This window comes from Halichoerus grypus, chromosome 7, assembly GCF_964656455.1.
Source record: "Halichoerus grypus chromosome 7, mHalGry1.hap1.1, whole genome shotgun sequence".
Classification (NCBI taxonomy): Eukaryota; Metazoa; Chordata; class Mammalia; order Carnivora; family Phocidae; genus Halichoerus; species Halichoerus grypus.
Window position 1 is genome coordinate 99,387,800 of NC_135718.1, and position 21,042 is coordinate 99,408,841.

At 36.0% G+C, this 21,042-nt stretch overlaps 1 protein-coding gene across 6 annotated transcripts in view; it reads right to left on the reverse strand.

Annotated features, from left to right (window-relative positions):
- The window catches only part of NME7 (NME/NM23 family member 7), a 271,885-nt gene that overhangs the window by 130,438 nt on the left and 120,405 nt on the right, over positions 1–21,042 (reverse strand). For all 6 annotated transcript variants that reach the window (XM_036098031.2, XM_036098026.2, XM_078077927.1 and 3 more), the window contains exons 9-10: positions 20,666–20,734; positions 14,140–14,241 (exon numbers count right to left, since the gene is read on the reverse strand). In XM_036098031.2, the coding sequence (XP_035953924.1) occupies positions 14,140–14,241; positions 20,666–20,734 (171 nt within the window). The remainder of the gene's footprint in view (positions 1–14,139; positions 14,242–20,665; positions 20,735–21,042) is intronic.

A 21,042-nucleotide genomic window follows, 5' to 3' on the forward strand; every position in this document is an offset into this window, starting at 1 on the left:
GAGGGAGTTCATAGCAACAAGCACCTATGCTAAAAAACAAGAAAGCTCTCCAGTAAACAACCTAACTTTACACCTCAAGAAACCAGAAAAAAAAAAAAAAAAAAAAAAGAACTAAACCCAAACTTAGCAGAAGGAAGAAAACAACAAATATTGGAGCAGAAAGAAATAAAATAGAAACCACAAAAAAAAAAAAAAAAAAAAAAAGAAAATATCAATGAAATTAAAACCTGCTTTTTTTGAACTGATAAAAAAAATAACAAACCTTTAGCTAGATTACTAAAAGAGAAATGACTCAAATAAATAAAATCAGACGTGAAAGAGGAGATATAATTATAACTGATACCAAAGAAATATAAAGAATCAAATAAACTATTGCAATTATATGCCAATTAACTAGACAACCTAGGAGAAATGGATTAATTCCTATAAATAATAAACCTTCTAAGACTGAATCATAAAAGAAAGAGAAAATCTGAAGATACCAATAATGAGATTAATGAGAAATCAAAAATCTCCCAACAAAGATTAACACCAGTCCTTCTCAAACTCTTCCAAAAAACTGAAAAGGAGGGGTACTCCCAAATGCATTATATGAAGACAGCATTACCCTAATCCCAAAGCCAGATAAAGACACTATAAGAGAAGAAAACTACAGGCCAATAACACCGATAAATATGGAGGCAAACATTTTCAACAAAATATTAGTAAGCTGAATTCAACACCACATTCAAACAATCATACACCATGATCAAGTAAGTGGGCTTTATACCTGGGATGCCAGGATAATTCAATATACACCAATCAATAAATGTGATACATCACATTAACAGAATGAAAGAAAAAATCATATAATCATCTCAACAGATAAAGAAAAAATAGTTGACAAAATACAACTTCCTTTCATGATTAAGAATTCTCAAAAGGGGAGAGGAAAATATGGCAGAGGAGTAGGGGACCCTATTCCAACTGGTCCCCGGAATTGAGCTGGATATCTACCAGACCACTCTGAACACTCATGAAATCAACCTGAGATGTAAGAAGATCTGGATCTCTACAAACAGAACATCGCAAGCGGTTGGTTTCGAGGTATGAAGCGCGGAGCCGTGATTCTGCGGGCAGATATCGGAGGATAAACGGCATTGAGAGGGAGCCTGGCCGTGGGGATCCTGCAATGCCGGTGAGCAATAGCCTCTCGTGCTGGGGATGGGGCACAGACTCACAGACTGGTAGCGGCGGGGAAAGGACTTTAGACAGAAACCAGAGCGGTGGGACGGCATGTGCAAACTGGGGGCGGCTGGCAGTTTTAGCAGCACAAAGGGCAGAGACGTGCCCCGACCTGGAGGCAAGGACTGGGAGCGCTGCGGAGGGGCACACAACCCAGGACTGCCGTTTATAGCAGCACAGACAGAAATGGAGACAGTGTGCCTTGGAGAGCTGACTGAAGCACAGACTGCGATCTCTCTGCTCTGAGGCAGAGGGTTGGAAACAGTCTCTTCTGCTCTGACTCTCGGAAGAGACGCAGAAAGGCACCAGGGAAAGCCGCCAGAGAACAAAAGCCCCCAAAAAACATTTCCCACTGAGCCCATCCCCCGCCACAGGGGGGCATGGCAACTCTGCCCAAACAGGGTTGTCTGAGTAACAGCCCAGCAGGCCCTTCCCCCAGAAGACTGGCTGGGAAAACAAGAGGCCAGCAACCCTAAGGTCCCTAGAAAACAGGTGCATCTTGCTTGGGTTGTGGTCAATAATTTGGACTCCATTCATTCCCTCAACCACCCATTAACAGAATGACTAGGAGGAGGAACCCCCAAAATAGGAAAGACTCAGAGATTATGACTTATGCTGCAGATTTACAAATGGATTCAGATATAACCAAGATGTTGGAGATGGAATTCAGGCTAGCAATTGTGAAAACGATAGCCAGAATGGAGAAATTGATGAATGGCAACATAGAGTCTCTAAGGGCAGAAATGAAAGCTGAATTGGCAGAACTTAAAAATGTTATCAATGAGATCCAATCTAATCTAGATAATCTAACAGCTAGGGTAAGTGAGGCAGGAGAACAAATTAGTGACCTGGAAGACAATTTAATAGATACAAAGGGAAAAGAGGAGGCCAGGGAAAAACAACTCAGAATCCATGAAAACAGAATCAGAGAAATAAGTGACACCATGAAACATTCCAATGTCAGAATTATTGGAATCCCAGAGCGGGTAGAGAGAGAGAGAGGACTAGAAGATATATTTGAGCAAATCGTAGCTGAGAAATTCCCTAATCTGGGGACAAACATTCATGTCCTAGAGGCAGAGAGGACCCCTCCCAAGATCAGGGAAAACAGGACAACACCCCAGCATGTAATAGTAAAACTCGCAAATCTTAGAACCAAGGAAACCATATTAAGGGCAATTAGAGGGAAGAGATACCTTCCGTACAGAGGGAGGAACATCAGAATAACGTCAGACCTATCCACAGAGACCTGGCAAGCCAGAAAGGCCTGGCAAGACATATTCAGGGTACTAAATGAGAAGAACATGTGGCCAAGAATACTTTATCCAGCAAGGCTTCATTTAGAATGGATGGAGAGATGCAGAGCTTCCAAGACCGGCAGAAACTGAAAGAATATGTGACCACTAAGCTGGCCCTGCAAGAAATATTATGGGGGTTCTATAAAAGGAGAAAGACCCCAAGAGTGATATACAACAGAAATTTACAGGGACAATCTATAAAAACAAGGACTTCACAGGCAACATGATGACAATAAATTCATATCTTTCAATAATCACTCTCAACGTGAACAGCCTAAATGCTCCCATAAAACGGCACAGGGTTGCAGATTGGATAAAAAGACAGGACCCATTCATATGCTGTCTACAAGACACTCATTTTGAACCTAAAGATACATCCAGACTGAAAGTGAAGGGATGGAGATCCATCTTCCATGCCAGCGGACCTCAAAAGAAAGCTGGGGTAGCAATTCTTATATCAGACAAATTAGATTTTAAACTAAAGACTGTAGTTAGAGACACAGAAGGACACTATATCATTCTTAAAGGGTCTATCCAACAAGAAGATCTAACAATTGTAAATGTCTACACCCCCAACATGGGAGCAGCCATCTATATAAGCCAACAGTTAACCAAAATAAAGAGTCATATTTATAACAATACGTTAACTGTAGGAGATCTCAGTACTCCACTCTCAGCAACAGACAGATCATCTAAGCAGAAGATCAACAAAGAAATAAGAGCTTTGAATGACACACCTGACCAGATGGACCTCATACATATTTACAGAACATCCCACCCTAAAACAACAGAATACTCATTCTTCTCGAGCGCACATGGAACTTTCTCAAGAATAGACCACATACTGGGTCACAAATCAGGTCTCAACTGATACCAAAAGACTGAGATTATTCCCTGCATATTCTCAGACCATAATGCTTTAAAACTGGAACTCAAACACAAGAAAAAATTGGAAGGAATTCAAACCCTTGGAAGCTAAAGGCTGCTCTGCTCAAGAATGTTTGTGTCAACCAGGAAATCAAAGAAGAACTTAAACAATTCATAGAAACCAATGAGAACAAAAACACATCAGTCCAAAACCTATGATACTGCAAAGGCAGTTATCACTCAAAAAAACAGAAAAATCCCGAATTCACCAACTAACTCTACATCTTAAAGAACTAAAGAAAAAGCAACAAATGATGCCTGAACCACACAATAGAAGAGAAATAATTAAGATTAGAGCAGAAATCAATGAATTAGAAACCAGAAACACAGTAGATCAGATCAACGAAACTAGAAGCTGGTTCTTTGAAAGAAATAATAAGATTGATAAACCACTGCCCAGACTTATCCAAAAGAAAAGAAAAAAGACCCAAATTAATAAAATTATGAATGAAAGGGGAGAGATCATGACTAACACCAAGGAAATAAAAACAATTATTAGAAATTATCAACAACTATATGCCAACAAACTGAGCAATCTGGATGAAATGGAGGCCTTCCTGGAAACCTATAAGCTGCCAAGACTGAAACAGGAAGAAATAGACAACCTGAATAGGCTAATACCGGTAACGAGATTGAAGCAGTGATCAAAAACCTCCCAAAAAACAAGAGTCCAGGGCCTGATGGATTTCCTGGGAGATTCTATCAAACATTCAAAGAAGAAATAATACGTATTCTCCTGAAGTTGTTTCAAAAAACAGAAACAGAAGGAAAGCTTCCAGACTCATTCTATGAGGCCAGCATCATCTTAATCCCCAAACCAAGCAAAGACCCCATCAAAAAGGAGAATTTCAGACCGATATCCCTGATGAATATGGATTCCAAAATCCTCAACAAAATCCTAGCTAATAGGATCCAACAATACATTAAAAGGATCACCCACCACGAACAAGTGGGATTTATCCCTGGATGCAAGGGTGGTTCAACATTTGCAAATCAATCAATGTGATAGAACACATTAATAAGAGGAGGGAGAAGAACCATATGGTCCTCTCAATTGATGCAGAAAAAGCATCTGACAAAATGCAGCATCCTTTCCTCATTAAAACTCTTCAGAGTATAGGGATAGAGGGAACATTCCTCAAGTTCATAATATCCATCTATGAAAAACCCACAGCGAATATCATCCTCAATAGGGAAAAGCTGAAAGCCTTTCCCTTAAGATCAGGAATACAACAAGGATGCCCACTCTCGCCACTACTGTTCAACATAGGACTAGAAGTCCTAGCAACAGCAATCAGACAACAAAAAGAAGTGAAAGGTATTCAAATTGGCAAAAAAAGAAGTCAAACTCTCTCTCTTCACAGATGACATGATACTTTATGTGGAAAACCCAAAAGACTCCACCCCCAAATTACTTGAACTCATACAGCCATTCAGTAATGTGGCAGGATACAAAATCAATGCACAGAAATCAGTTGCTTTCTTATACACTAACAATGCAACTGTAGTAAGAGAAATTAGAGAAACGATTCCATTTACAATACCACCAAAAACCATAAGATACCTCGGAATAAACCTAACCAAAGAGGTAAAGGATCTATACTCTAGGGACTACAGAACACTCATGAAAGAAATTGAAGGAGACATAAAATTATGCAAAAAATTCCATGCTCATGGATCAAAAGAATAAACATTGTTAAAATGTCTATGCTACCCAGAGCAATCTATACCTTCAATGCCATCCCGATCAAAATTCCAATGACATTTTTTAAAGTGCTGGAACAAACAATCCTAAAATTTGTATGAAATCAGAAAAGACCCCGAATTGCCAAGGAAATGTTGAAAAAGAAAAACAAAGCTGGGGGCATCACGTTGCCCTATTTCAAGCTATATTACAAAGCAGTGATCACCAAGACAGCATGGTACTGGCACAAAAACAGACATATAGACCAATGGAACAGAATAGAGAGCCCAGATAGGGACCCTCAACTCTATGGTCAAATAATCTTTGACAAAGCAGGAAAAAATATGCAATGGAAAAAAGACAGTCTCTTCAATAAATGGTGCTGGGAAAATTGGACAGCTATATACAGAAGAATGAAACTCAACCATTCTCTTACACCATACACAAAGATAAACTCAAAATGGATGAAAGACCTCAATGTGAGACAGGAATCCATCCAAATCCTAGAGGAGAACATAGGCAGTAACCTCTCTGACATCAGCCACAGCAACTTCTTTCAAGATACATCTCCAAAAGCTAGTGAAACAAAAGCAAAAATGAACTTTTGGGACTTCATCAAGATAAAAAGCTTCTGCACAGCAAAGGAAACAGTCAACAAAACAAAGAGGCAACCCACAGAAGGGGAGAAGATATTTGCAAATGATACTACAGATAAAGGGCTGGTATCCAAGATCTATAAAGAACTTCTCAAACTCAACACCCAAAAAACAAATAATCAAGTCAAAAAATGGGCAGAAGACATGAAAAGACACTTCTCTGAAGAAGACATACCAATGGCTAAGAGACACATGAAAAAATGTTCATTTTCATCAGCCATCAGGGAAATTCAAATCAAAACCACACTGAGATACCACCTTACACCAGTTAGAATGGCAAAAAGTGACAAGGCAAGAAACAACAAATGTTGGAGAGGTTGTGGAGAAAGGGCAACCCTCTTACACTGTTGGTGGGAATGCAAGTTGGTACAGCCACTTTGAAAAACAGTGTGGAGGTTCCTCAAAAAATTAAAAATAGAGCTACCCTATGACCCAGCAATTGCACTCCTGGGAATTTACCCCAAAGACACAGATGTAGTGAAAAGAAGGGCCATATGCACCCCAATATTCATAGCAGCAATGTCTGCAATAGCCAAACTGTGGAAAGAGCTGAGATGCCCTTCAACAGATGAATGGATAAAGAAGATATGGTCCATATATACAATGGAATATTACTCAGCCATCAGAAAGGATGAATACCCAACTTTTATATCAACATGGATGGGACTGGAGGAGATTATGCTAAGTGAAAGAAGTCAAGCAGAGAAAGTCAATTATCCTATGGTTTCACTTATTTGTGGAACATAAGGAATAGCATAGAGGACATGAGGAGAAGGAATGGACAAATGAAGGGGGGGAAATCGGAGGGAGAGATGAACCATGAGAAACTATGGACTCTGAGAAACAAACGGGGTTTTAGAGGGGAGGGGGGTGGGGGGATGGGTTAGCCCAGTGATGGGTATTAAGGAGGGCACGTACTGCATGGAGCACTGTGTGTTATATGAAAACAATGGATCGTGGATCACCACACCAAAAACTAATGATGTATGGTGACTAACATAACATAATAAAATTAAATTAAATTAAAAAACTCTAAAAATATTTGGTAGTAAATCAGTAAACATAGTAAAGACCATATTTGGCAAGGCCACAGCTAGCATTATATCAATGGTGAAAGGCTGAAAGCTTTTTCTCTTATATAAGGAATAAAACAAGGATGCCCAATCTCACCACTCCTATATAACATAGTAATCAACATCCTAGCCAGAGCAATCAGGTAAGAAAAAGAAAAAGGCAGCCAAATCAGAAAGGGAAGTAAAACTGTTTTTGTTTGTGGATATGATTTTATATATAGAAAATCCTCAAGACTCCACCAAAAAGTGTTAGAAATAATAAACTAAGGAAAGTTGAAGGAAACAAAAATCAACATACAGAAATCAATTGCATTTCTATACAGTAACAATATATGAAAACAATCTTCTTTCACAATAGCACCAAAAACAATAAAATACTTAGGAATAAATTTAACCAAGGTGGGAAAAGATTTGCATACTGAGAACTGTTAGACTTTGATGAAATAAACAGAATATGACACAAATGGAAAGATATCCCATGTTCACGGATTGAAAGAATGAATATTGTTAAAATGTCCATTCTACCCAAAGCCATCTACAGATTAAATGCAATTTCTATGAAAATTTCAAGGACACTTTTCATAGACATAAGAAAAAAATCCTAAAATTTGTATAGAATTACAAAAGGTTCCAAATAGCCAAAGCAATTTTGAGAAAGAAAAACAAAGTTGGAGTCTTCATACTCCCTGATTTCAAACTCTACTACAAAGCTATAGTAATCAAAACAGTATGGTACTGGCATAAAAGCAGACACCACAGACCAATGGAAAGAATTTGGAGCACAGAAATAAACCCTCACATATATGATCAACTAATATTTGAAAGAGAAGCCAAGAATACTCAATAAGGAAAGGATCATCTCTTCAGTAAGTAATTTTAATCCAACAGGAAAATCACATACAGAAAAATGAAACTGGACTATCTTAAATATTATTTTGTAAAAATTATTTTACATGATAAAATGACATATAACCAATTTAGTAAAATCATATCATTGAAGATTGTCTAATTACATGAGAAAAAGCTCAGTATTATTTAGGGTATCATGACCTACAAAGCAGTATATTCACTTTGATCCAAATTTTATTTATGAAATTGGTAACTCTTGGTGATAAGATTATGGGCCACATTTGCTTTATTAAACTTTATTTCACTTCTAATTTTTCTATAATAGCCATGTATTACTTTTATAACCACAATAAAAACATATTATTTAAAAAATACAAATTCAGAAGAATAGAGCAAAGTGAAGGAGGAAAAGGATAAAGAATAGGTAGAGAGTTTTACAAGAGAAGAAAAACACATTTCCTTGGGACTAGAATGAGGAGATGAGCATGAGTTCAGAAATAAATGGTCTGAAGGCAGAAATTTAAGAGATCATAATTAATAACCATACTTTTCTCTATACTTTTCTCTATGAAATAGAAGATAATGCTATCTTTTTATGGAGAGGAAGATGAATTGTAAAAGGGCTAAGGAAAATAATGGAGGTTTAAAATTGCTATTATGAGAATTAGCAGAAATGGAAGAAGTAGAATGAGAAAAGATTTCTTAGGGGCAGTAATTGGTCCATCTTTGTTTAAAGATCATCACTTGCATCAACATGAATTTATACAACAGTATAACATTCATCTACTAGAACCTTTCACTATATATATAAGCATGAGGTAGACACATGGTTGAACTGATCTAAATTTGGAGTTTCAGAGTGTAGACACAGGACAAGAGAGTAAAGACGCTGAGAATGGTATCAAAAAGGCAGTCAAAGATATGAACAATGGAACCTCCATACTGTTTTCCAGAGTGGCTGTACCAGCTGCATTCCCACCAGCGGGTGGGGGGTTGGGTTAGCCTGGTGATGGGTATTAAAGAGGGCACGTATTGAATGGAGCACTGGGTGTTATACGCAAACAATGAATCATGGAACACTACATCAAAAACTAATGATGTAATGTATGGTGATTAACATAACATTAAAAAAAAAAAAAGATATGAACAATGGACTAGGTTGACCAGAGAAAGAAGTCATTGAAAGTGGCATTACAGTGTCAGAAAACAGAAGGGTCCAAAGCCTAGAGGTTTCAGTCAAGTCAAAGGTGCACTGTGAAGAGGATCAAGAGACCCAGGGGACCAGAAAGCTATGGCAGACATTACTATATTAGGGATTAAGTTTACAGAGGTGTCTCTGCTCTGGATGTCAACAAAGAAGAGATGATGGCTGTGGAAGAAAACTGGGAAGCAGAATGACTAAAGATAATTGACAGAAATGGTCCGTTCAGCCCTGAGGCCAAGCGCTGGGTGAATCTTTCACATGGGTGTTAGGGTGTTATTGTGCCCAAGTTGATAAGAACTGGGATGAAGAGAAAGCCTATAATCAGGGATTTGCAGCCTTCATGGAATAAAGGAATGTAACCAGGAAGTCAATAGATGACAGAAACAAGCAGACATCAGCTCCAAGCATTTCTCTTCCAAGATTACCAGAACTCCCCGCACATTCATGAAAAAAGAACTGCATTTCAAAATATTATGATACTTCCACTTTAAGCCTAAAATCAGTTAAGGCTAGTCAATAACAGGTGAAATACCATTCTGACAATCAAATGAATGGGAAACCATTAAAATTTAAAGAGTCACATTTTGTGTACGAAAATATTTGACTCTTAATTCAATCTGGCCATGGGGTAAAGGTTATCAAAGTATAAGAGCACATGAGGATAAGTAATCACTTGACCAAAAATTCAGATTCCCTTAAATAAGATCCTTTACATAAAATATTTTACAAACATATTTTTCATAAAACAACGCATACTGATGTGAGGTTATTTGGCTTGTCATACCCATCAGTCCAAGAACAAATATATTTTGCACAATTTTTCCAGATAATTTACCACTTCTTTGGTGACTCTCAGTTTCCTAATGGCTCAGCAGGAAAACTACCAGGCTACTCAACAGTGAAATTCTTGAGCAGGTGCAATCAAAACCTCTTCCAGAGGCAAATCAGGTTTTCTGCCTAAGTAGATGTATTTTCTGCAGGTGATGGTGTAGTGAGTGAATGTTTCTCTAATTGTAAAGAAACCTGTTGTGATATTTTTTTCCCTTTTATGCAGTAGACTCCAACATTTTTCAAGCACCCTTGTCAGTAAAATATGCAAATACATCAAAACATGTATATATTTTAACAGGTTATATAAATGTACTCTTATTAGTCTATACATTAAATTTTATTAAAACTTAATTTGTTTATTTTTTATATAGTAAATAAATAAAAGTGGAAAGTTTAACATACCTTACCCCACCAGTGACCTGTGAAGTAAACCACCCCTTCTTGCAGACCACTTCTAGAGAGACTGGAATAAATTCTGTTCATACACAATGCGTGTTTCCTTCCAGCTATAGGAGAATGAACCTGACAATAGTGCAGACATCAATGATGAAAGTGATGTCCATCTACAACATATATAGTTACCAAGTGGTCTAACGGTCACTGTAAGGCTTAACCTTCTTTTGAATCAACTTAAAAAGTAGTTCTACATCTTAGAAAGGAATAAAGAAAAAAGAACTCATTTTGGTAGGTGAAATATTTTTAAATAATGAGTTAATACCAGATTTTAGGTGTACATAAAAATATAGCCAGTCTATTCATTAATTTAGCAAATATTAATTGTATGCCATGACATACCTTGCCTTTTTCCCACACACTGATTATATTTACATGTTTTGCAACCCACAGTCTCTCTTCAGATATGGAAATGACTATGCAGTGATGAAATGAATTTCTAAATTATTTTAATACAATACGTAAATAGATTGGCACACTGGCAGTTTAGAGTGAGACTGCCATTTATCAATTCTACCTCCTAAAACTAGAGTATAAGTTCCTCAAAGGTAAGGGCTGTATTTATTTGATCACTACTATAAACCTAATAGCAGCACCTAGCACAGTGACTAGCATACAGTAAGCATTCAACGCTTACAATTTTGCTGGAGGGGTGGATGAAAAGGGACAAAGAAAGGGAGTGGAAGAAGAATTAAATAAACCAAACAAAGTCTGAGAACAAACTGTAAGAACCATTTTGTCCCTAATGTATAGTTTGACTATAACTACTAACGATATTTCTTCTGACTATATATATATATATATATATATGTCTGTGTGTATATGTATATATAAACATATATACCCATCTAATATATATGTATATAATATCTATATATACCCATCTATATATATCCATCGAAGGCACATGATCCTGCTTAACATCCTGCACCTGCACTTAGTATGTAATTCAAGACTCTGAGACTCAAGAGGAAAATCCATCCCAAATCAGGACCAAGTCCTCAATTAAAAGTTCATTCACTTCCAAGTTTTATGATAAAATAAAAGGCATTATTCTTATTGTAAAAGTAATAGAAGTACTTTAAGGAAAATTGGTAAAATATAGGAAAGTAGAATTTAACATTATCATATTTCTACCACCCAATGACAATGACTATTAACATTTTATATGTTAAATTCATACCAAATTTTAATATCCCCAATAGTACAACTTTCTATAATGCTATAAGGGGCTCATGGACAACTAAAATGAAAAAAAAAAAATAGTAGAGTAATTCCAACTATGCTTAATGAGGGAAGACTTAGGATCTTGGAAGAGTTTCCAAACTAAACTCTCATGAGATTATGAGCTCTTTAAGGAAAGACACCTTGTTCTAGTCTTCCTTTTGGCCCAGCCATGGGATCAAGCAGTGATCCCTGTACATACTATTCCCTCTGTAAATGTTCACTGAATGTACATCTAGAAAGAGAGGTAATCAGGAAACTTTTATTGTTAGGACTTTTCCTTCTGTGATTACTCAGCTGCTCACTCCCCAACTCCTTCCCGATGACCTCATCCTCTGTCATTCACTGCCACATACTTTAACTACAGTAATGATAAAGATCTTGCAGTAGCCTAAAAGTGAATCTGTTTTATTCTTCCCTAACTTTCATCATATCATTTCCTTCTTCACTTAGCTAAGTTCTCATTCCTTGCAATTCAGCTCAGAAGTTATGTTCTCCAAGAAGTCTCCCCTGATGCTATTTTGCCCCTCCCAGGCTGAGCTAAGTGCTAATATTCTGGGCTCCCATCATACCCAGTGCAAGCATCTAACACTGCAATTGCCATGGAACGTGGAAATTAGCCACTTATATATACTGCCCACTCATAGACTGTAAGCTCTTTGAGACTTCTGGCTTCATATTCACAAATACTAGCAGATTCAGTAAATACTTATGGAATGAATGAAAGAATGAACATACTCATCCCATTCAATTTTTGTTCTAGTTTTTATCTCTTTAATTTGCCCATTTGTTCAGTCAGTTGTTCACTCACAATTTTAATTATCTTAAAAAATCAGTAAACAAAACCCTGTCCTGGCCAACAGAAATCAGATATAAAAATGGCAAACATCAAATCTGTTTACTCATGTAACCAAAAAGTATCCCTTTCTAATTTCTTACAATTAATAATCAATATACACTCAACAATCACCATTTTCTCATAAGGTCCTCTACATCAGAGTCACCTTTTAATAATCACTCTTTCACAACCACATTTAATATTTATTTCTATTCTTTCTCCCTGAAAAGATAGAAAGTAGGTCCTGCCAATTCTTTCTCTAATGGTGTCATCAGGTCTGCTCTTAATGTTTCTGGAGCCCCTGCCTTTAATCTCTTCTAATTTAGCTTGCTCTTGTTGCATCAAGGGAATGACTCCATATGCTCAAAATTAAGCTAAATATGAGGAATTGCTATTTCCCACCACATGCGATTCCACTCATACAGAATTCACAATTTTAGCCTATCCATCTCACATTCATCTCTACCAGCATTTGCTGCCTTATTTCCTCTACCTAAAAAAATGGATTTCCTTGTGCTTCTAAGCATGCATTTCCTATTGAAGCCAAGCAAATATTCTTGCTGTATACCATAGTAAATTTGCAAATTCCTTCACTGTTGCCTTTGTATATGCTTTAGAGATTTTCCCATTCTCTTCGTGCCTTGATTCTTCTTTAAAATCCCGGTTCAGAACTCTCTTCCTCTAAGTAAGTTTTCTCAATTATCTCCAGGTCATATCATTTTCTCCTTTACTAAACAATCCTTCAACATTTGCATTTTATTTGAACTAATAATATTTTAGTCCTTATTGTATGTTTCTTTTTAAGTGTTCTAAAAGATCATTATGTGTGTGCTCTTTAATCTTTGAAAACAGGTGTACTCTTCTCCCCTACAGAGCTTAATCTGGCAGCAAGCACTCTCACACAAGTTGATTTCTTAATAGGTGCTGTTAACTTACTATCCTACATCCAAGGGAACATAATAAATGCTGTCTGGATTAAACTGAATTGGATGCTCATATTCAATAAACAATTTATACGTGATAGTAAAATAAAGAGAACAAATTTAAATTATAGTTAGCGGCACCTGGGTGCCTCAGTCCATTAAACATCTGACTCTTGGTTTCAGCTCAGGTCATGATCTCAGGGTCATGAGATCGAGCCCCAAGTCAGCTCCACACTCAGTGTGGTGTATGCTTGTCCCTCTCTCTCCCCCTCTGCCCCTCTCCTGGCTCATGAGCTCTCTCTCTCCCCCTAAAATAAATAAATTAAATAAATAAATAAATAAATAAATAACCTTTAAAAAAAATTACAGTGTTTAAAATCACTACTCAGCTTTTAACATTTGCAGGGAGATTTCTCATATGTATTCTAATGCTACTTTTGCTTTTTAGGTCCATCCCCTTCCTCTTCACCCCTTTTTCCACCCATGTCTATATGAAGAAAACCCAAAGCAAAATGAAAAGCATATTAGAGATTATCAAGTTTCACATAAGTCCCATTGCTCATATTTATGGTATGAAGCCACCATATCAATATTCTTCACACTGAAAGCTTTATTTAGGGCCTTCCTATGTCAAAGGATAATTAGTATCTTAGATAATTTCCATCAGAGAGCTTGATAAATTCATCTAGACAATTTAGCAAGAAGAAACAATAAAAGAAAATGCCACAGTAAAGCTTTCTGCCCATTCTATACTGTCACTAGGCTAATAAAAAGTTTACTTTTTCTTGGAATATTATATAAAAATTATTCAAAATGTTATTTTGAATAAAAATTTATCTGATTTAGTCATTTTGGTATTATTTCTTTTAAAGAATAAATTAAAACTATCAAACCTGTTAAGATACTTAGCTAGTGAATAAAATAAGCTTGATTAATATTTTAAACACTAACTTACAGGATCAGCAGGTCCACAGAATTCTCGAAATGTCTTTGTAGGATTACTTTGTTGAATCTCCATTGCTACGCAAGGGCCAGAATACATTTCTGTCACCATCTCCTATGATATATGATAGAAAAGAATATTTTAAAATTAGTAAAAATTAATAATCTTTTACTCATCCTCTTTTAACTGTACCACTATTCCAAATCTTAAAATCTTTATCTTTGAATCCTCATGTACCCTGTATGCCAAGCAGCTCCCCAATTCTCTCCATTTCTCCTGCAAAAATGTGTTTTAGATATGTTCCCTCATCTCAATTCCTACCACTAGCATCATTTTAATGAAATGCTTTACCACTTGATACTTTCATTAATTGAAATGATCTTCTTGTACATCTTCCTTTTAAAAGGTTTCTCCTCTTAAATATAGTCCTATCGAATGAACATTTCTAAAGATATAAATTTCAAAGTTCCAAAGACACTTTTAAAAATCATAATCATTTTCAGAAATGAAAAAAATAGGGACCAGATTCTCTCACATTAAACACCTAGAAATGAGACAATATATATGAAACAACAGTTCTCAAACACTAAATGACAGGCAGCACAGTATTATGATCCCTGATAGAAGAGAATCAAATGAAGTAAGCCATATGACTGCCCCATCTTACTGCCTGGACAAAGTTTCCAGACAATGGGACGGACAGAGGAAACACAACAGAGCCCAACACTCTCACTGAGCAGAAGAGACAAAGACTGGAGTTCAGGGAGGCCAAAGTAGCTAGAATTTGCAGTACAGATTACTAGAGGAGGTGAAAGAACTATGGGAGAGTAAGCTACAGGGATCTGCAGAGAAGTTCACCTGAGTCTTTGGCTAGGAATCTATATACGTATAGAGGAAACTACCCAAAGGTAAGAAAAGAAATACCGGAAGCAGTTAAGTGAAACCATTCACAGAGAAAGCACAAGGCTGAGAAGACTTTGCATTTCCACCACCCGGAGTAGAAAGCCATCTTGTGATACACAGGGCATCAGGTAGAGTCCTCAGAAGGGTACTGCACCATTATAGTTGGTCTTATATATGGAATGCTCTGTACCCCTCCTATAAAGCTTAAAAGCAAGCCTTGAAAAGGTCAAACTGATCCTACGTAACTTCAGTGAGTGCCAAAACTATGTCAAATACTCTTTGAAGGAATATGACATACATACCATATAACATTATACATTTCACATTATCCAGCATCCAATAAAAATTACTAGGCATGAAAAGAAATAAGAAAATATGAACCATCACTAGAAGAAAACTCAATAAATTGATACAGATGTAGCAATGACAGAAATGTTGGCTACACAGAATGTTAAAACAGCTAGCATAAATAGGCTCTAGATGCAAATTAGGGGAAAAAACATGGACATGATGCAGAGAAAAATCAATGATATTAAAAAGACCCAAAGAGTACACTCGTGGTGAGCACAGCATAACATACAGGGTTATTGGATCACTATGCTGTACACATGAAACTAATGTAACACTGTGCCAACCATACTCAAAAAAAAAAAGACCCAAATGGAACTTCTACTGATGAAAACTACATCTGAATTAAATACACTGGATGGGATGAACAAAACAAAATACTGCAGAAGGACAATAAATTTGAAGACATGAAATCCAATTACTCAAAAGCAAGCAGAGAGAAAGAATGAATAGAACTGTCCCACGGTAATTTTTTTTCCCAATGACAAGCTGTCTAATATGTATATAATTGGGAGTCCCAGAAAAAGAAAAGAAGGGGTGATGAACAGATAAAGATTCCAAGAATTAACTGCTAAAATATTTTCAAATTTGATAAAACTCATAAGCCAACGGATCCAACAGAGTCCAAGGAGAATAAATGTAAAGAAAAGTACAGTGAGCCAATAATTAAATTGGCCAAAAACAAAAAAAAAACATTAACAAAAAACCCTTAAAAACAACCCTCCCCCCAAAAGACATATAACAGTAGAACAAAGAAAGATGTAAATGACAACAACAAAAATCTGTCAATCTACAATTCTATACCCAGGTAGTTTTGTTTGTTTGTTTGTTTGTTTGTTTGTTTTTTTAAGAGAGAGAGGGAAAAGGGAAGGGAGGGGAAGAGAGAAAGGGTGAGGGAGAGAAACTTAAGCAGGCTTCACGCCCAGGGCAGAGCCCGATGCAGGGCTCAATCTCACAACCCTGATATCATGATCTGAGCTGAAATCAAGAGTTGGACACTTAACCAACTGAGCCGCCCAGGCTCCCTGGAAGATATTTTTCACAGATGAAGGAAAAATAACTTTTTCAGACAGACAAAATGTGAGAGAATTCACTGCCAGCAGCCTTATACCATAAGAAATGTTAAAGGAAGTTCTTCAGACAGACGGAAAAAAGTACCAGACAGGGATCTATACAAAACAATGATAAACATGTGGGTAAATATGAAACATATTTTTTTAGTTGGTGTGAAAGATTATTTAAAGCAAAAATATTAAAAATGCGTTACAGGGTTTATAATATAAATAGAAATAAAAACATATGACAACCACAGTGCATACGGAGGGGGAAATGGAAGTATACTCTTAAGGTTCTTAACTATATGTGAAGTGGTATAATGAAACACATGATCAAAGAAAAGTACCTCTCACAGTGCCTGGAACACTCAATGAATGTTCTTTTCTTCTCTACATGGGGAAAAATACTTCAGGAAGAAGTGAAAATAAATATAAAGACTCTGAGGCAGAAGTACAGTTGGTGTGTATGAAGATCAGTAAAGGAGCCAGGATATCAGGAGCTAAAGTGAGACCACAGGAAAGCAGTAGGAGATGAGGTCAGATCACGTAGGGACATGCAAGCCATTTTAATGACTTTGGAGAGTTTATGACATACAGTGACAACGTAAAATAAAGGTAATTTATTACAGAACAATATTTAAATATTAATTGGAACTCAGTCATCACACCTAATAGAAATGCCAGAATTTAAAAGAGGAGGGAAAGAGCTTCATGCTTAATATAGTACACAGAACCCTACTCATTAGAATCCCTAAAGGTATCCCCCTGAAGTCACTTTGCTATTTCGCAAAGGTCATATGTAATTGATTTTTTATGGATAATTATGTTGAGTCTGATTTTCTGTCTCATGATATTCAAGTACTGCCTACACATAAATGTCAAGAGCCAAGTTCTCAGTAGGGGCACAAGGCAGCAGGAACATGCCATCCAAAAAGAAGGAGTGAATTTTGTCTGCTTTTATTTCATTTGCCTCTCTCTTTGTCTTTCAGTGTTAATCACAAATACCATTAAAAATACAGACATAAAGGGCTATGCAAATGTACAAAATGGAAAGAAAAAAACATGTTGGAAAAAGGACTCCATCAAAAGCATAATGTGCTCCTTAAAAAAATGGACTCAACAAAATTCTCAAGTCACCTAGGTTTTTAACTAATTAAAAAATTACCAAAACCAAAAGACCTGTTTGTTTCCTTCACAGCCCTTTGACTCCTATCTTTTATGATGGGATCATTTGATTTAATGTCCATCCTCACCAGACCATAAGCTCCATGAATGCAGGTAGTGAGCTTTTTTTGGTTCATCTCTCTACTTGATATCTAACACATTGTTTGGCACATAGTAGATACTCAGTATATATATGTAGTAAATAAGTGGACTGTGATAACACAATGAGATAGGAATTATCACCTTTTTATAATTGCAAATGCTGAAGCAGCAAATATAAGTATAGATGAGCAACACAGAATCTACTACAAAGAATTATGTCAGATACAATAACGTCAGCGACACTGTCCCTATTTCACACTATACATCCTACATTTAAAAGGATCATTTCAGGGGCGCCTGGGTGGCTCAGTCGTTAAGTGTCTGCCTTTGGCTCAGGTCATGATCCCAGTGTCCTGGGATCGAGCCCCACATCGGGCTCCCTGTTCCGTGGGAAGCCTGCTTCTCCCTCTCCCCCTGCTTGTGTTCCCTCTCTCGCTGTGTCTCTCTCAAATAAATAAATAAAAATCTTGAAGAAAAAAAAAAAAAGAGGATCATTTCACCAATATATCTTTACATTTAGATAAATAAATAAGTGGACCCACTATTATGACCTTATATATCTTATCATTTATTTTATAAATAAGAATCTGGAGACAAGGAGGATAAAGTGTTGTACGAAAAGTCAGAATAAGAATCAAATCACCTGTTTTTGTCCCTTTAGACTATGTTGCCTCTTAAGATTATTTTTACAGGGTCTTCTTTTTGAATTAGATAAACTTCCTAAAACTAAGAGACATCCAATAGTATGCAGCATTTAAAAATTTACCTTTTCCTTGAGCTTAAACTCAAGTCCTGAATATTAACTGTCATGAGAAATAAGAGGCCTTGTGGGAAATACAATGGTCACAATAGCAAGTGAGACTCAGTATTTGCTATCTGATTTTTGGTGTCTCAACCAATAGAAGATTCTTCAATCACATGCATTTGCAGTATACAGATACAGATCCTCACACAACTTCCTTTGAACAAAACTGAATTATAAATGGAAAAAGCACTTTTAAAAGCATTAGAATAAGAAGATTCATAAGAATATTAGTTCAACAAAATATTACTGGGATAAAAACATTCTTATTTCCCTTTGGAGAAAATTTTCAAAGAAACTTCCCTTAGTTTCAATAGAATTTTATATCATATAAATACAGAACATCTCATAAAGATACCTGGATAATGTTCTGGTTCATTTATATACTCCATTTTCCCATTAACAGAACACTCTAAACCAATTATAATTTGAAATATTTGTTTTACACTGAATAAACCATTTCAAGCTGAATAAAAAATGATAAGCATTCCTAAAAATGGCTCACAAGGCTAACTCTGAAGTAATGTAGTTTTTTCTTCCCAAACAGCCCATATGTTCTTTATCTTAAGTAGACTCTGTTATTAATATCACAAGATTTAAATAGTAGTTACAGACAGTATCTTACTGAGAGTATCAGAAAGAAGAAAGCACATCAACACCAATTATTCCGGGATATCCTGACATTACAGTATGATATTGCTACTGTCATTCAAATTCCTGATTTCTTAAGGAAAATGACACATCCACCCAGTGATTTTTTACTTTTACTCTAGAATTTCCCAAATCAAAAGAAAAAAATCCTAAGAGTAAATATATATTACATAAAAATAAATTACATGTATAGTATTTTAAAGCACAATACAGGAGACAATAAGTCAGAGATGAAGGGTTTTTTAAAGTTATTTTCCAAAGGGAAATATAGCCCATCTCAGATATGCGCACAATAGTGCCCTCAACTATTTGTTACCAAATTCAATACTACATGATATTGTATGAGAATGTAACTGACGATCAAAAGACATGTCTCCATGGGTTTATCTTATGCACAGTAGAGCTATAACATAACATGAACGGAGGAAGGTAGCAGTTTTCAACCATATTTTTTAAAGTAAAATTGAACAAATAAAAGAAAAAATATATAAAAGAGAGATTTAAGAAATGGAAAACTGCTGTCTCTATTGAATTAAGTGATAACACATTTTAAAATTCTTCCATTTAAGAAAAGGCATAACTAAATGAAGAAGCTCATAAGATTAAGGTTCAGTAAGCTGTTACAGAAGGAAAACCACTCTGGCTCCTCTAAATAACGGTGGAAACCACCAGTACACTGAACATGAAATAGATTTCACAATCAGTCTTGACTTTGTAGGACTAAATAAGACAAAGGCTCAGGCCAGTTCTCAGACCAGTGCATTTGTCCTTTTTAAGGAAGGCTGAAAGGAAAAGTCATAGAGAAGTGAGAAGGAGAATCTAGTCTCATTGTCAAGAACAGTAAACTTTATGCAAAAAAAAAAAAAAAAAAAAGTCAAACTCTGTAAAACAATGTAGGTGAGGAGGCAGTCCACCAGCACAAATGTATCTAAGATAATTTTATAAAGAGGGGAAGGAAACTAATTTTGATCAAATATCTACTATGTTTTATTTTAAGGAACAATATTTGGCTTATTCAAATATAGTCATTTGTTTTCAAGAATGTATTTCATTGCCCTCTGACCAACACCTTTTAAATCTTCTTATTTCTTCAGTCTCAGTCACATTTTCAGATGATTCTACCTGCATTTATATCATTAAAGTAGATGTTAAATAATGCTATGGTGTTATACTGTAACTATTTGCTTTTAACTTTCTAAAGCATTTTGGAGAGTCTTCCACTCTGAGAATATTATAAACTTCATAAAGAATGTCCAAATGCGTCAATATCCCAGCAATTTTTCTTTTTCTGCATTGTGGTATATTTTTGTTTCACAAATGAAACAGTAAGATATTTTAAAAACTGATCCAGTGGCTCTCAGAGGTGAGAATGCCTCAGTCACTGGGTATAATCAGCTGGCAACTGGCAGACTCACGAATACTTTCATGATTATAAACTATACTGAGATCCCCCAGATTTAAGATACACAAACTGTTTTCAGTACCAATGCTTTACATTTACTTTGATACTTACATTATACTCAGACACTACTCCTTTATAAACTTCATAAAACTCTTCAACATTAACTCGATCCATGTTGAACTGGATTGAAACAAAACAAAACATAAGCCAACCACCAAAAGAACATAAAATGAACCACACTCAGCACTCAGCATTTATGATCTCTTGGATATATTTTCTTTACTTTAAAATATAAACCTTGCACAAATTAAGTACTCTGAAAAAGTGTTGTTAAAGATTAGCTCATCAGTAATAAAAATGGATAACATTTATTGAGTACTTAATGTATCAAGCACTGTTCTAGGACCTGTACATCCATCATCTCATTTAATCCTCACAATGACCCCATGACATCAGGTTATGTAACCTTCAGATCTGTGTTCCATCTC